This window comes from Rhamphochromis longiceps, linkage group LG5 (assembly GCF_057381845.1).
Source record: "Rhamphochromis longiceps isolate RC_006_pf linkage group LG5, R_longiceps_female_GT1.1, whole genome shotgun sequence".
Lineage (NCBI taxonomy): Eukaryota > Metazoa > Chordata > Actinopteri > Cichliformes > Cichlidae > Rhamphochromis > Rhamphochromis longiceps.
In genome coordinates, this window is record NC_140561.1 from 18,813,718 (window position 1) to 18,829,466 (window position 15,749).

Sequence of the window (15,749 nt, forward strand, 5' to 3'; positions counted from 1 at the left end):
CTCAAATAAAATTTTGACCTGTGGATGGCCAAAAAAAAACAAAAGTGGGGGAAACACGCTTCCTTCATTTCCTGGATTATTTATTTTATTTTATAGGACTAAATTGTTCAAAGAAAAATCGTTTTGGTTTAGCTTTTGTTATTATTACTACTACATTAACTTTGGTGTAAATCACTACAGTCTGCTCTTATAGTGTTCCACCTGGTGCCTGGAGGTCGATAAAAATCGCAGCACGTCACTAAAGCCTGTCCTCACCCGGCTGCCGTCGCCGGTCCGGGGTGTCCGTCGCCGTCCACTTGAGCACCTTCAGTCACCAAAATGGCGAATGTGGTGCTGGAGTTTAAGGTTTCTGCCGGTGATTCAGAGCCACAGAGTCGCCCTGTCCTGATCATCGGGCAGCACACCAACCTGCAGCAGGTCAGCTGGAGCCAGATCAAAGGAAAACTCCAGCCGGTCGTTAGCAAAGAGGTAATCTTATAAATGATAACAAAAGCTCGGTACCGGCTAATGTTAGCGTCACGCTAAGCAAAAGTTAGCAAAAGCTAGCACAGCTAAGTTATTTCATGACACAGCTAGCGAAAAAGAGTCCAAAGGGCAAAGCTATAACGGTGTCAGTGTAGGCTACTTAGTAAGCTAAGAGCTACAATAGTCAAGAGATGTTTGCGGTCTTATTTGTTTTAGGGTTTTTTTTCCATTATCATTATTATTGTCATAATCACAATTATTATTATTAGTATGACCGTAGAAGTAAATCTCACAACACCAGTAATTCGTATTTTGCTTACTTCCACGGTTGCCCGGCTGTCACATAACTCCTGGATGATTGTAGGTTAGAAAAGCAGTACTTAAACCCAGACAGTGGTCATTAACCTGTCTCCGAATAGGATTTTGCAACTGGAGCATTGACGAGGTTAAAGTCCCAGTCTTCAGTATCCAGATAACTAATGCCGTACTACTGCAGCATATCGCATATGTGTAAACTTATTTTCAACATAATCGACATACTGTCGATGGAGTTTGTCCAACGTGCTCCTGGTGAGTGATTAGATCACTGGTGGTGGATTTGGTGGGCAGACTAATACGCTCAGAGTCATTGAGTGTGACAGTTTTCCAATCAGCGTCGGACTGTTTGTGTACAATGATTTGCTGAGACACTGTTGGCCTGCTCCATGAAGCGCTCTGATTATTCTGAGCATGTGTATGTACCTTCTAAGGTGATAAGTGTGAAAGCATCTGGAAACATTGTGACACTAGGAATTTTTCAAACCCAGTATCTCAAATTCCCATCACCTACTGGTTCACTTGCCTCTTATTTTAATCTGGTGGAAGCACTGTGTACATACTGCTGACTGGTTATAGTCTTTCCAAAACATTCCCAAAACCGCTTTGTAGATTCCTGTCATAAACATCTGGAATAACATATTTAATATTAATAGTGGATTATTATTACATCATCAGAGATTGTTGATTTCCCAGACTGCTTGTACTTAGTTTACAAAGAGTAAAAGAATTAGAGGATTTAACAAAAAATGTTTTTCAAAGCTTTAACATCTTTGTGGTGAGTCAGAAATGTCAATTTTTCCTCATGTTTTCTCAGATCTGGCAGGCAGCTCTGAGTGCTTTAAACCCAAACCCCACGGACAGCTGCCCCCTGTACCTCAACTATGCCACAGTGGCCGCCATTCCCTCAAGGGTCAGCAGGCACAACAGCCCGTCTTCTGCCCACTTTGTGTCCCGCCTGGTCCGTTCCTGCCTTCCCGGAGGGAATAACCGCTGCATTGTGGTCAGTATTTTCAATCAGAATTGTTTCCTGTTTGTTCTTCGGGGAAGTCAGAGGTTACTTTAAGCTACAGAGCAAATCTGTTCTTTATAGATGCCCGCTTTCTGTGCCATGGGACTTCTGGGAGTCCCATGGCACTCAAATCTGGGTCATCCAGTGGTGAGGTTGTTTGCTTCACGAAGTGGCTAACACATCTGCTCTCCAGATGGTGTGTGAGCGTTCAGATGTGTTTGCATCCTGCTGTGCTATGGCCCGGGCCTTCCCCATCTTCTCTCGCCGCTCCGCATCCTCACGCAGAACTGAGAAGAAGCATGTGACCGTGGAGTTTGTGATTGTTGGGCAAGATGCCAATCCTCTGGAGGCTGCAGAGCTTGAGGTACTTTAAAGTTTTGGGTTTTAATTGTTAGTGCTGCTCATAATTGCCTTTTTTGTGTGTGTGGGTGGTCTGCCATCACTTAATGGCCTTTGTTTTTCATCCCATGTTCAGTGTCTTTCTAACGCTGCTGATGGAGTTCGACTGAGCGCTCGCATTGTGGACACTCCATGCAATGAGATGAACACAGATCACTTCTTAGATGTTAGTGAAATTCTCTGATTTGCATAAACTTTGTTAACCTGTAACACGTTTCCATGAAAACGTTACCTGTTAAGCTTCTGTGTCCTCATTTCAGTTTGCCCATTCTCACATTAGGCTATAAAGTTAAGTCAAACTGTCGTCTATTTATTGATGTTAGTAACAGAAAGTGAATATCTTAAGATATTTGTTTACAATATCAGGAGTTAATTTCGCAAACCCATTGCATCACTTACATATCGACAATACTTTTTTATGTACACTTTAATACTTTTTAATTTTTAATTTAGAAGTAAGGAGGGTTGAAATCTGTTAAAACTAGTTTTAATATTTCTACTGCAGTTTTTCATCACAGCCATAAATTTCTGTTTCAGGAAATCAGGGCTGTGGGGAATGAACTTGGAATCACTCCAGTTATCATTCGTGGAGAGGAACTGAAACAAAAAGGGTTTGGAGGTACGACCTCTGCGCATGCCTGTGTGCTTTATTTTTAGCTTGAATTGTCACAGTTCTCCAGAATTGCTATGTCAAACTTTTTTGTTGAGTGTGCTTTAGCTAGAGAGACTCATGGTGCAACTCTAATGGAAAGAAATGGTAAACAAGAAAGTCAGCTGTGCTGTTCACTGTGTCTGGTTTCAACTGAAGACGCCAACAAGCTTTAAAGCATGGAGAGAATTTAGAAAAAAAATCTAATACATTTCTTTTTACACCTCAAATACTAAACATGCATATATACAGGAAATACTTGGTTGAGATTTCCCTAGGGACACCAGAGTGATGGATTTTTGGGACTGATCCCTAGTAGCATATTTTGAAGCTAGGCTATATATTGTTTTAGTGTTTTAGTGTTGCGTATAAGAGGCCGTAATGAAGTGCTAGCTAAAATATGATCCTAAAAGGACAAATCAGTGGCAGGCTGTAGTAGCAAAAATGCACTCAATGAAAAATTGACTTATTCTTTAAGGACTAAAATGGGCACCTATAGAAAACTGTGCCTGTAAGTCAAAGCTTAATTGTGTAAAAGTCTGAACATTTCAGATCACTGAAAATGCTTTTCTTTCTTCACCCTCTCAGGTATTTATGGTGTTGGAAAGGCAGCAGAGCACCCTCCTGCGTTAGCGGTACTTAGTCACACTCCTCAAGGCGCTACCCAAACAATTGCATGGGTGGGCAAAGGAATTGTGTATGACACTGGTGGACTTAGCATTAAGGGAAAGGTATGCTTCTGTTTCCTGTGGAGATGATAACTAATCATCTATTTAGAAAAACAGACCTGCATCCCTCACTTGAGTATATTTTACAGTGTTACTGGGATAGCTGATAGATGAGTTGTCTGTATATAGAAATATAATTTAACAGGAATAGAAAATTATGTTAATCAAGTGGAAAAATGCAACAATATTTGGCTTAACTCATGTATTTCACCTTAACAGTGCACTGAGTCATGGTGTGTTAGCACAGAATTTGTTGTGTGTACCCCAAACATTAATCTTCACTGTGATCTTGTGGACCATGTTGCACCTCCAAAGTCTCTGTCTGCTGTAATCTCTTAAATTTGACAACTTTCAGTAAGCTCATCCACTGTCTGGGCAGTCTGGATGATCCTGGAAACCTCCACGCTGATCTTTTAAATAAACTCTAAGCCTATTCTCAGTAATCTGTTAGCAAGCAGCACCTTTTATATTCACTAGTTCAGCCAAAAAGCTTTTCTTACTGTAAATGAATTTATAGACAACTGGGTTGCTGTCCTGCTCACTGCAGAAGAGATCCATTACATGTAAATAAGTTGTGGTTTTTCCTTCTTCTAGACCACAATGCCAGGGATGAAAAGAGATTGTGGTGGAGCTGCTGCCATTCTGGGAGCATTCAAGGCCACCATTAAACAGGTGAGGTGACAGAAGGATCCCACATCAGCTCTCACGGCTGTCATTTAGGCCTCAGTCTCAAATGACTAATTGGGAAGTAGTTGCTGGCTGTTGCTAAATGAAGCCAGTCGTAAAGAGGCTGCTGCACTAAAAACCTCTTTTTGATTGTTTTGGCTGCTTGTATTTTTTTTATTATTATTATTTTTTTTTCATATAAAGTATGTGCAACTGTGACAATCTGCTAGCAACATTGGCAGTTACAAGGAAGTTTTAGGTGCAGCACTTTATACCAGCCTCTGTCTTCTGTTTGTTTCAGGGCTTTAAGGATAATCTCCATGCAGTGTTTTGCCTCGCAGAGAACTCAGTTGGACCCGCAGCCACGCGACCTGATGATATCCACATTCTCTATTCTGGAAAGTGAGACTTTTTTTTATTTATTTATTTTTAAGTAGTAATATATCATTTGCTTGGAAATTGATTTGACACACTTGGTATCAAATTACCTGTGTGGTTTGTATTCAATGTCTCTCTGCCATCAAGGTGTGACTGCACATAAACTGCGTCCGATATCATTTTCCACGCTAACTCGAGAGGAATGAATGTGGGCAGTGGTATAAAATGTCCATTCTCCCTTTAAAGGTCAGTGGAAATCAACAACACTGATGCAGAGGGCAGGCTGGTGCTGGCTGATGGAGTAGTGTATGCCAGCAAAGACCTGGCTGCTGATATTATTCTGGATATGGCTACACTGACAGGTGCACAGGTGGGTGACTCTCACTAAACCAACCACTGCAGGTGCCCAGATCAACACATTCTGTACTGTGAGGCAGGTGCTGCTTCATAGCTGAAGTCTCTTTGTTTCTGTTGCTCAGGGAATCTCCACAGGAAAGCACCACGCAGCTGTGATGACAAACAGTGAGCAGTGGGAAGCTGCAGTTGTGCGTGCGGGCCGCAGCAGCGGGGATCTCGCTCACCCTCTGGTCTACTGCCCCGAGCTGCACTTCAGCGAGTTCACCTCTGCTATGGCTGACATGAAGAACTCTGTGGCAGTAAGTGGCAAAATCCACACGCGTGGCAAGACACAATCCATATCAGACACGGAAGAATTTAAAATACAGGGATTTCACCACCTACTTCAAACAAGCTCAGTTTAGCTCGTTCATCTTGGTACTATCACATGGGTGGCTCAGGAATTTTGCACAGTATAAATTACAATGAAATTTTTATTTTATTGTTGTGTAAATCATTATATATTCCTTACTTAATGTATAATGTGTGTGTATGTGTTAGTCCCGTAGGGAAATTACTCCTCTGCATTTAACCCATTCACCCAGTGAAGCAGTGGGCAGCCACCAGTGCAGCGCCCAGTGCTCAGGGGTACCTCCAGGCAGCCTTCAGTGAGCCGATCATGGGGCAACCACTTTACCTACTGAGCTATCTTTGCCCCCCATTAAGTCCTTTTAATATTGACAAAATCTGGGAGATGTGCTTCCAGAAAGTGACCTGACACGGTTGGATGAAGAGATGTGACCTCACCATTTTTAAGTTTTTACAGCACATAAAACCACTGATCTCTGCTAAAGAGAAGAAAAGAAACAGAAGATTTTATGAGTTGTATGGTTTTGTGAATTTTGTGCAGACTTGTTATCGTCAGACTCGTCGATAACAAGTGTGACGATTTTCCAAAATATCCAAGCTTAGGGCGATCCGTGATAACTCACTAACGGAGATTTCCCGCGTTAATGCGGTTATGGCGTTAATGTCATTTTAACAAAATTAACACTGACAGCATTAGTATTTTTTTCAATGGCTGTTATAATTTATTCAGGCTTGGTTGCTGAGGTGCGTGTGTGTTTTGCATTGACAGGATCGGGAGAACGCGCAGAGCTCCTGTGCTGGCCTCTTTATTGCATCTCACCTGGGCTTCGATTGGCCCGGTGTCTGGGTCCATGTTGACATTGCCTCTCCTGTTCATGCTGTGAGTATCCCATGCTTCACTGTGTGGATGTGATTTTTAAAAAGCAAGCCTATGAACACATTTTTGTTAACTAAAATAAATCATTATGTTGTTCATGTTCATACATCACCAGCAATACAGTGCGGTGCACTTAAAACACCGCTGCAGCACGCACATGGATAGAGTCTGTTTGCTGCTTTTCGTATGGCTTATTTAGTGAGTCACCAATCCACAACAGTGATAATACAGTGCAGGGTTTTCAGTTTTACTACTGTTTACGTTTATTGGATTGTGAAGTCAGGGTTGGTGGGGATTTTCTGACTTTCTGAGGAGGAAATTTCGATTCTGAATTTCCAGTTTCCTGCTTCAGATGGAGTGCAGCGTGTTTTTTGCTTCAGGTTCAAGTTGGAAATTGTAGTGCATCACTGAAGTTGTTCAGAGTACTGGCTTTAATCACACCTACAAATTTGTGCCAAGTCCTTTTTTTTTTTTTTTTTGTCTTTTAATTATATTCTTATTGAAGAAAGGAAAAAAAAAAAAAGGGACTTGTTACAATAAAGTGCATTGACATTATTTAGTCAAAAAAAGAGAAAACCTTTTTCTTAGTCCTTTTGTTTTACATTCTGATAGCAAAAAAATAAAATTAACTCATTGGCTTGACAATGTGTTACATAATGCAGCATGTTTAACTTATTTACAAAAACTACATTAGGTACATATTATGAAGTTGAGGGTCAACCTGACATTGTTCGATACATGGGAGATACACCAAGATACACCAATTCAGGGCTGGTCTTACCTAAATTCAGGGCGGATGGGGGACACAAAGCTAATCCATTTATTCCATATTTTGTAGAATTTGTCTTTCTGAATTTTTAAAAAGAATGTCAATCTTTCCATTTTAAATATTTCGAAAACCACATTAAACCAATCCTCAAGCGTTGGCGGAGTTGGATTTAACCACTTTCTGGTTATTGATTTTTTGCTGGCTGCTAATAGCGCTTGTAAGAGTTTTGTGTCCCCTCCCCGGACCGAGCCAGCAACCAAGCCCAAGTACAAATTTACAAAATTGATGTCAAATTTTATCTTAAAAACCTCACACAAAGTTTTATGGATTCCCAGCCAGTAATTTTTTAATTAATTTTAATTTTTAGTAATTTTTCCCAGCCAAGTCAAGTAAATATTGAGTGAAGACTCTTAAGAAGTAAAGGGCTTTGCTGAATGTTTGAGGAAGTTGGCACCAAACACCACTGTAAAGCCTCACCTCTGAGCTAAACATTAAGGAAACCTTTGACTGAGCTTATAAAACACAATCTGCAAAGACTGTGTGAGTAAAGCTGAAAGGAGAATTAGCACTGATTTAAAATGAGACTTTACCGTTATTTGACCAAACTGTCCAGCTGTGTCAATCCAGTGGTGTTTAGGTTTAGAGCGTATTCGGAAGTGCATAAAAACGAACATGTAGAACAGGAATAAAGTGGTTGCCAGTAAATGCCGTGACGTTCTTTCTATCAGGGATGTGCATACACTTGTCTGATTTCCTTGCTACACAGAGACTAGAGGAGCTGCTTTCTGGCGTATGCTTCCTCAATCACTGCGAAACTTCCCATTGTGTTTGAACAAAACAAGATCAGCTGACCTTACTGCCTGTGACTGGTCAACCTTTAAAATAAACTGGTTTTATAACTTTCCTGCAGGTGGTTTCCTGATGCTCTGTCATGGTCTTGTGATTCAGTTCATAAACAACAGTCCTTACGCAGGCTTTCTCTCTAATAAATCTCCATATTTGTGGTTGTCTTGTGTTAGAAATTGGTTTAAACAGCTTTGTTGTGGCAACTTTTATGCTGAATCAGGTTTCCAACAAGAGATTATGGCAGCAATAACTGAATGGAAAGTGGAGGATAAGGTTATTGGTTTTTAAGAGCTTTTCTTCTCTCTTGCAGGGAGAGCGTGCCACAGGTTTTGGTGTTGCTCTGCTCATGGCCCTGTTTGGTCAGGCATCCGATGACTCCATGCTGAACCAAGTTTCTCCTCTGGGTGCAACCACCAACGCGTCCGAAGACCACATGGAGCGCGACTGCAAACGGCGAAGATTGGTCTAATGAGGGAAAGGGGGGGGGAAAAAACACCACCCCACGGTTCACTCCCCCGACTGCTCCTGTGCCACCACACACTCAAACTGTTTAAGCAAGTGCTTGTCCAATTTAGAGATAAAATGTTTTAGAGTCTGTGTTCTGTGTTTGACTTGACCGAATAAACCAGATAAAAATGAGTCAATCAGATGTGGTATAAATGATTGTGATCAAGCACAGGCCCTCATTTGTGCTCGTTACGTGGCACTTGCCGCACTGATTGCCTCAATAGCTTCTTCATTATTCAGTTCTCATTGGTTATATTAAAATGTAAGCAAACTTCGAGTTAAATTAATTATTGATTCATTCTTCCTTTTTTTTTTCTTGTGTTTTTACCAGATTCTACAATTAATGCAGTTGAATTTTTTTTTTTTTTTTTTTTTAACCCCATACCTCAAATGTTGCTTTCCAGTGTCCATTTCATCAGCAGAAATTTTTGTAATTTCATGCTTTATGCAAACAGAGAATAACGCCATACATGTTGTACTTAGACGTTCTGAAAATCACTGGCTCAAGATCAGTGAAGATAGACGTGTTATCTTTTGTAACAACTGCACTTTGTTAACGCTTTGTATCTTTGGACTGCCTAATCTCTGGACCAAAATGAGTGCTCACTGCACTTTTTAACAGTTTCACTCTGTCACATGACTGCTGACATGCTTTGTCAGCATAAAACACACAGGCCAGACGTTAACTGTAAGTTGAAGTGTTCGTTTCCAGCACAAACAAGTTTGTTTTTTCTTCTTCTATTCGTATGACAATCGTGTTGTCCTTCAATAAAGGTGGTGCCATCTGTCATCTGTGTATGTAGATTCAGTCACTACAGAATTAATAAGCTGAAGGCTTGTTTGTTTAAACAAAACAAACAAAAACAAACAAAATGATCTTATCCCCTCACATGACTTCAGCAATGTCTATCCAACTTGGCATGCCAAGTGCTTTTATTTGTAGTGCGGTTTGCTGTGCTGGTGTCTTGTAGCAGATCCCCAGTTATCATCTTTCCCTGTCATTAAAATTTCAAAATAGCCAAACACCTAAAAAAAAAAAGTATTCAGTGCAACTCTATTTTATTTATATGTGTATTTATATGTGTGTGTGTATGTTACTCACAGCAATAGTCATCACAAGGCTTCATAAGAACACTTCTGAGGCAAATCTACTCTCTACTGTTACCAATTTCTCATCAGATTACAGCTTTTTAATTAACCACGCTGATTTCATTGTAGTTTGATTAAGTAGGAGATGATTAAGCATTGTCCTAATCATCTCCAGGTTAAAACATCCCTCTGTGTCTAAAGATTTGTGGTGTGTGTGTGAGTAATAACCTCTTGTATTGGATAATGTCACAAAAAATAGGGTGTTTTTAGGCTTAAACCTTGGTATGACTAAAGCTCAATAAATCAATCAATCAATCAAGGCTTTATTCGCCACGTGCAGGTTGCCCTGCAGTGAAATAGGACACCCCCACCCCACCCCCCCCGACCTTACACACACAACACAGACATCACATGGGGATACAGGTCGGAGATCGGTAGCGTTACAGAAAAAAAACACTGAAATATACACTACAATGGGAAAGTACAAGAGGAAAAAAAGAGACCTCTACTCATGCTGGACAGCATGAGAACAGAGAACAAAAAAACTCCTCTGCACAAAAAAGCACATAAATGTCCACAGCACAACCTTATGGAACACATGACAAGCCACAAGGTCGGGTGGGGGGTGAGGAGTAATCAAACACAGCAGCCGTCCTGCCCAGCGCTACCATTCCAGCGTGGGCTCAGACCCGCCGTGTTCCCAGGAGGGAACAAGCATTGAAGGCATTTGGAAAGGGAGGTTGGATGAGTGTGTGCGTGTCCAGAGTTCAGCTGAGACAGTGTCCTTCACCCTGCTAGGCTAAGTAAACAGTCTTCCAGCCAACCCAGGTGGCCTTGCATGGAATGGGAAGGAACAGATTAAACACAGTCGTTATCAGGGAGTTTTTGTTCCGTGCCAGCCTTGCGACCGCAGCTGGCGCCGAAAGGGTATCCGCACATGAAGTGATGGTGCTTTTTACTTTAGTGCGAACAGCTCATATGAGCTGACAAACAGACAAACTGAGCATCAGAAAGAGGAAGGAAAGTTATTTAAGTGAGATTGAATGTGGCATGGTTGATGTTGCTGGGTGGCCTATTCCAAAAGCTGCTGAACTACTAGGATTTTCCTGCACAAGAAGAATAAACAAAGAATCAAAGATCCAGGGGGTGGCTGTTCTCTGAGCAAAAATGTCTCGTTGGTGTCAGAGATCAGAGGAGGATCCCTAGACGGCTTCAAACAGATAGGAAGGTAACAGTAACTCATTATAATATAATCAAGATAAGCAGAAGAGCATCTCTGAATACACAACACATGGAACATTGAAGCAGAAGAAGACCACACCAGATGTGATTCCTGTCAGCTAAGAACAGGAAACGGTGCAAATCACATGGGCTCACCAAAATTGGATCATAAAAGATGTGAAAGATGAACTTTTGAATGATGAGCCTTGATTTCTCTTGCGACATTCAGATCCATCCTGCCAAAACAGTTCAGGGCGGTGGTGGTGTAATGGTGCGGGGATTACATTTTGGCACACACTTTGGGCTCCTTAATACCAACTCAGCTTTGTTTCAACACCGGAGCCTATTGCTGACCTTGTCAGCTATGTAATGACCAAAGTGTACCCATCTTATAATAAACCATGTTATAACACTCTGATCATCATGTTTCTTGAACATGACAGCGAGGTCACTGTACTCAAATGACAACTAAGGTTCCAACCAACCAGGAGTTGTACCTAATAAAGTATTCACTGACAGTAATACACTAGAAATGTGCATACAAAACAGCAGCACATAACGAATCTTTTATGTTTAATTTCATCTTATCTTGTGACATTGCTTAATAATTACTCTTTATATTTTGCTTCCAAGGAGCCAGACTTGCCTTGTAATTTTTTTAATGTGATCTTTAAAGTAGTTCTTCAGGCTCTCTAAAGGTCTTCGCAGCTTTTCTTTGGACATTGTCTGTTTTTTCTCTCCTTTTTAGTCTAGTCATTGTATCTGACCTGACCAAGGGATTAACCAGTGTTGTGTCTACAAATAAAGAACCATTTTTCCTAGCATAAGTACAATTATTTGTTCCAATTTCTTCTGTTAAATCTATGAAACACACAGTGAGAGATATAAAATAGTATTTTTTTTTTTCAACAAGCTGTGCTATTGGCTGGAAAGTTGGCATATGCATGTAGTGTAATGTGTCCTTAAAAATTAAGGAAACTGGAAAAATAGAGGAACAATGAAAATGTTGCAGGGCTTAAAAAACTCTCTGCAGCAGATAAACAATGTCCTTAAGAAATAGTGAAAAAAAGACCTGAGACACAAGACCCGAAAGATAAGTTAGAACTGTGCAAACCCTGTTTTTGCTTAATATACTGTATTTCAATAAAGTACTGCACCAATTTCCCATTTTCTGAGCAAAATCTAAAGAAATGAGGGGTGGCTCATTTTGTATGTTACCGGTATTACATTTGTGTAATACCAGTAATATGTGTAATCTATATGGTATGGACTGACAGAGCACACGATATCTGTGTATTCTTCTCAATACTGCAGCTGTAATGTGAGGTTTTGCACATCAGACTAGTGAGAAGGACAATTCTTTTGCATCTTGTATCAAGACTTTAAAAGTTATTTTTTTAAAGAGAGGAACTGAAACAGAAGAGCAAGAAGATTTTCAAACAGACTTTATATGTTGTAGCGGGGACATTAAACTTAAACATCAGACTGATCCAGTAACTGTGTGCAATGACACGTATGTTCACAGGACCGCACCTCGTCCTCACGAGTATTTGAACATTTCTGATCTGCCGAAGTCGTGGGACTGGAGGAACATCAATGGCACCAACTACGTCAGCACTACTCGCAACCAGCACATTCCCCAGTACTGTGGGTCCTGCTGGGCACATGGCAGCACCAGTGCGATGGCAGGTATGACTCAGCAAAGCTTAACTATGTCACATTGTACATCACAAGTCTATGACACAGGTGTGCTTTCACTTCTTCTTTCCATAGAAGGGACATTGATGAACAGAAAGTAATGGCTGCTACTTATTTCTTATTTGCATTCAATCAGATCGAATCAACATTAAGCGGAAAGGAGCGTGGCCATCTGCCTACCTGTCTGTCCAGAATGTGATCGACTGCGGTGATGCCGGCTCGTGCCACGGAGGAGACCACACTGGGGTTTGGGAATATGCTAACAATCACGGGATCCCAGATGAGACCTGTAATAACTACCAGGCTAAAGACCAGGGTAAGACTTTCACAGTGTACACAGTGACCAGAGTGATGATCATATGCTTCAACATCATATGTTTACTCAGTGCTAATCTAAGAGGCCCTGTTTTGGCTCAGGACACTCCTGCAAGATAGATGAATGCTGTTCTGATAACCTAGGGGAATATGATTATTGACGTTAAAAGGTTTTTACACAGTGTAGGCTAAAATGCACAGGATTTACTGTATTTCACCACATGTGCAAGAGTAGACAGACTCTTTCAAATATGCAACAACTAAGATTAGTAAATATATTTAACCTCCTAGGACCTGGCGTCCACATATGTGGACATCCAATTTTGGGTTATTTAGACCAAAATACTCAATTTTGCTCTACAAGGGCCTGATATCCACTTACGAGGACATTATGCTGCCACTGTCCTATCGAAATTTTAAACGAATATCCTCATATGTGGCTTTCATTTTTCTTAGAAACAAAAATTAGTTAAAAAAAGATCTGGTAATTCTTTGTTTTTACATTCATCAGGTCCCAATCGGCCCAAATATCAAAGAGAAATTAAAAATGCATGCCGTGAAAGAGTTTGGGTCTTAGGAGGTTAAAGGACTTCATCAGAATTTGTTAGAAGACAATACATTTGTGTTTTTAAGGTCAAAATGTTCCCCTGGCTGGCTGCTGCATGTTCCTGTGAGGCTGAGCCATGTATGTTCTGTTTCTCTCTCTCTAAAGATTGCAATAAATTCAACCAATGTGGCACCTGCACCACTTTTGGAGTGTGCAATATTGTGAGTAACTACACTCTGTGGAAGGTGGGAGATTACGGATCCGTCAGTGGGAGAGAGAAGATGATGGCAGAGATTTACGCGCATGGGCCGATCAGGTTTGCAGCTTTTTCATACGTTTATAAAATAGTCCATTCTGGTTGCTTTGTTTTACTTGATTATTCAATCTTAATAATAAAGCAGATATCCCAAACCAACATAGGACACTAGTTAGAATCCTGATTTCCACCCTAAACCTTTTCCTGTCATTCCATACTTATGTAGGGGAGAGCAGTGTGTCATGATTTATGAGAAAAATTGTCATCGATATACAAATTCTGTAAGCATGAAATCACTGATTTAATAATTAATTAGTTCTCTGGGCCAACTTTCATTTGTTTAAATGTGGTACAGGCTATAAATAAGTAGACCTGACAGTCAACACAAAAAGTACATGTTTGAGGTATAATTTTTTCAATTCCCAAAAATATATATATTTAAAACAATGAAGCGGGCTACATATTGAATGGATCATAACACACAAGTATTGATGTGATAGCAACACTAGCACCGGTATCTATAAAAATTAATATTTGGATCGATCCACCCGCAGATTTTTAAAAGAATCAAAAGTATGACCCATTTTGACTCTGTTTAGAAGGTGGTGGGTTGAGCAGCTTTTGTAGTTTCTTTGAATCATGTTTCTGTCTTGGAAATAAATGTTCATTAAATTAAATCTGCAGTCAAGAAGATCTGTGGTTTAAAGTAGCTTCTCTAGGCTTCATCATTTCAGCATCCAATCATCTGCTGCTGAAATGTTGTCAGTGCAGCAGAGCATTAAACTCATCAGTGACTGCTGCAACTTTTAAGCAGAAAGAGGAAGTAACCTGTGGTATTTAATGATTTTTAATTTCTTAGCTGCGGGATTATGGCCACAGATAAGCTGGATGCGTACACTGGAGGTCTCTACTCTGAGTACCAGGAGGAGGCCTTCATCAACCACATCGTGTCAGTGGCAGGATGGGGAGTGGAAGACGATGTCGAATACTGGATCGTACGCAACTCCTGGGGAGAGCCATGGGTGAGTCGATGCCAGATAGCTAATGAAATGTCCTCTCGTTGCTGTTTAATTTGCAGCCGGTTTTATCAAATCAAATGCATTTTCGCGGTCACAAATACAAGAATATTATTTCATTTGAGAAAGAAATCCTGTATCTGATTTCTTAAAAGAATGACTTTCTTATTTAAGTCTTGGCTTCTTTATTTTTGCCTTCAGGGTGAAAAGGGCTGGCTCAGGATCGTGACCAGTGCCTACAAGGGAGGAAGTGGCAGTAAGTACAACCTGGCAGTAGAGGAGGACTGCATGTACGGAGACCCAATCGTACCCAAGGACTACCTCTAGAGGAGCCCAGTGTCAGATTGTGGGCAGACACTCCGATGCCTTCCAAAGAAAAGCTTTTTGTGTTTTAATGTTAAGAAGGGAATAAGTTCAGGTTTTTCTTTTTTTAAACCTAAATCATTATCAGGGTCTTCCAGCTGAATATCAAACTGTTTATGCCGATTCAAACTGTCTGATTACCACAGAGAGGTGTGCAGGCTGTTTTACAGATTTAAACTTTTAAAGGGTTTTATCAGAAAGAAGAATGATGCAAGTTTTTGTTCTGCAGAAAAATTCAGGCCATGCAACAGTCATCACAGTAAATAAAGAGGGTTTTTTGTAACCTACAGTATTGAGACAGCATAGGAAAGCTTTTAGTTTTAATTTGTAAATTCACAGTGATTCAGCCAAAGAGCACAACTATCACACTTTCTGCTGCACTGCTCTGATGCCGAATGTTTGCAGTGTGTGGCGTTACTGCTACTGAAAATGTTGCACTACATAGGGATGAATGCAAAAACTGAAATAAACATACTTTGTGTGCCTTTGTGTGCAGTTTGAGTCAAATATAGATTCTTGTAATTTGCCATTTGTTTTATGATGAACACTTTGAACCCAAAATATTTCATTGTGACAATTTGTTTTCAAACTGTACCAATAAACACTTCATCTGTCCTTTGAGTTAGAATGTTTTATAGAAACCTCTCAGGCTTTTCTATTTTACCATCCACTGTCTTTACTTTAATACACACGTCATTAATTGACGTCAGTCAGGTGAAGATGAACTGACAGTCAGTTTCATGGCGATCTTTTATTATTCCATAACAATACAATCACCTGATCTCACCCAGCAGAGCGTGCTTTTGACATAAGTTAGAAAGACACTCAAGAAAGCTGCAAATGAAGATGCTTACAGAGCATCTCAGGTAGGAAACAGAATCTAGTGATGTCCTTTGGCCCCGTTAGCTAACCAGACTATATTTATGCT

At 40.4% G+C, this 15,749-nt stretch overlaps 2 protein-coding genes across 2 annotated transcripts; both read left to right on the forward strand.

Moving 5' to 3' along the window:
* Positions 1-278: 278 nt before the first annotated feature.
* On the forward strand, positions 279-9,104 carry npepl1 (aminopeptidase like 1). The gene is made up of 12 exons (XM_085406319.1): positions 279-468; positions 1,598-1,783; positions 1,986-2,156; positions 2,268-2,357; positions 2,729-2,810; positions 3,429-3,571; positions 4,163-4,240; positions 4,536-4,636; positions 4,859-4,982; positions 5,092-5,268; positions 6,087-6,197; positions 8,120-9,104. Exons 1-12 carry the CDS (start codon positions 319-321, stop codon positions 8,276-8,278), a joined length of 1,572 nt encoding a protein of 523 aa, XP_085262445.1. The 5' UTR covers positions 279-318; the 3' UTR covers positions 8,279-9,104.
* A 3,034-nt stretch (positions 9,105-12,138) lies between these two features.
* LOC146669761 (cathepsin Z-like) lies at positions 12,139-15,436 on the forward strand. Its single transcript, XM_085406320.1, has 5 exons — positions 12,139-12,315; positions 12,461-12,640; positions 13,352-13,502; positions 14,302-14,464; positions 14,660-15,436. Exons 1-5 carry the CDS (start codon positions 12,309-12,311, stop codon positions 14,783-14,785), a joined length of 627 nt encoding a protein of 208 aa, XP_085262446.1. The 5' UTR covers positions 12,139-12,308; the 3' UTR covers positions 14,786-15,436.
* Positions 15,437-15,749: the final 313 nt, after the last annotated feature.

Coding starts and splice junctions, on each gene's coding strand:
- npepl1 (XM_085406319.1), top strand. CDS start 319: ATGGCGAATGTGGTGCTGGAGTTTAAGGTTTCTGCCGGTGATTCAGAG. Junction 1,784..1,985: donor GGAATAACCGCTGCATTGTG/GTCAGTATTTTC, acceptor TCTGCTCTCCAG/ATGGTGTGTGAGCGTTCAGA. Junction 3,572..4,162: donor GACTTAGCATTAAGGGAAAG/GTATGCTTCTGT, acceptor TCCTTCTTCTAG/ACCACAATGCCAGGGATGAA.
- LOC146669761 (XM_085406320.1), top strand. Junction 12,641..13,351: donor CTACCAGGCTAAAGACCAGG/GTAAGACTTTCA, acceptor CTCTCTCTAAAG/ATTGCAATAAATTCAACCAA. Junction 14,465..14,659: donor ACTCCTGGGGAGAGCCATGG/GTGAGTCGATGC, acceptor TTTTGCCTTCAG/GGTGAAAAGGGCTGGCTCAG.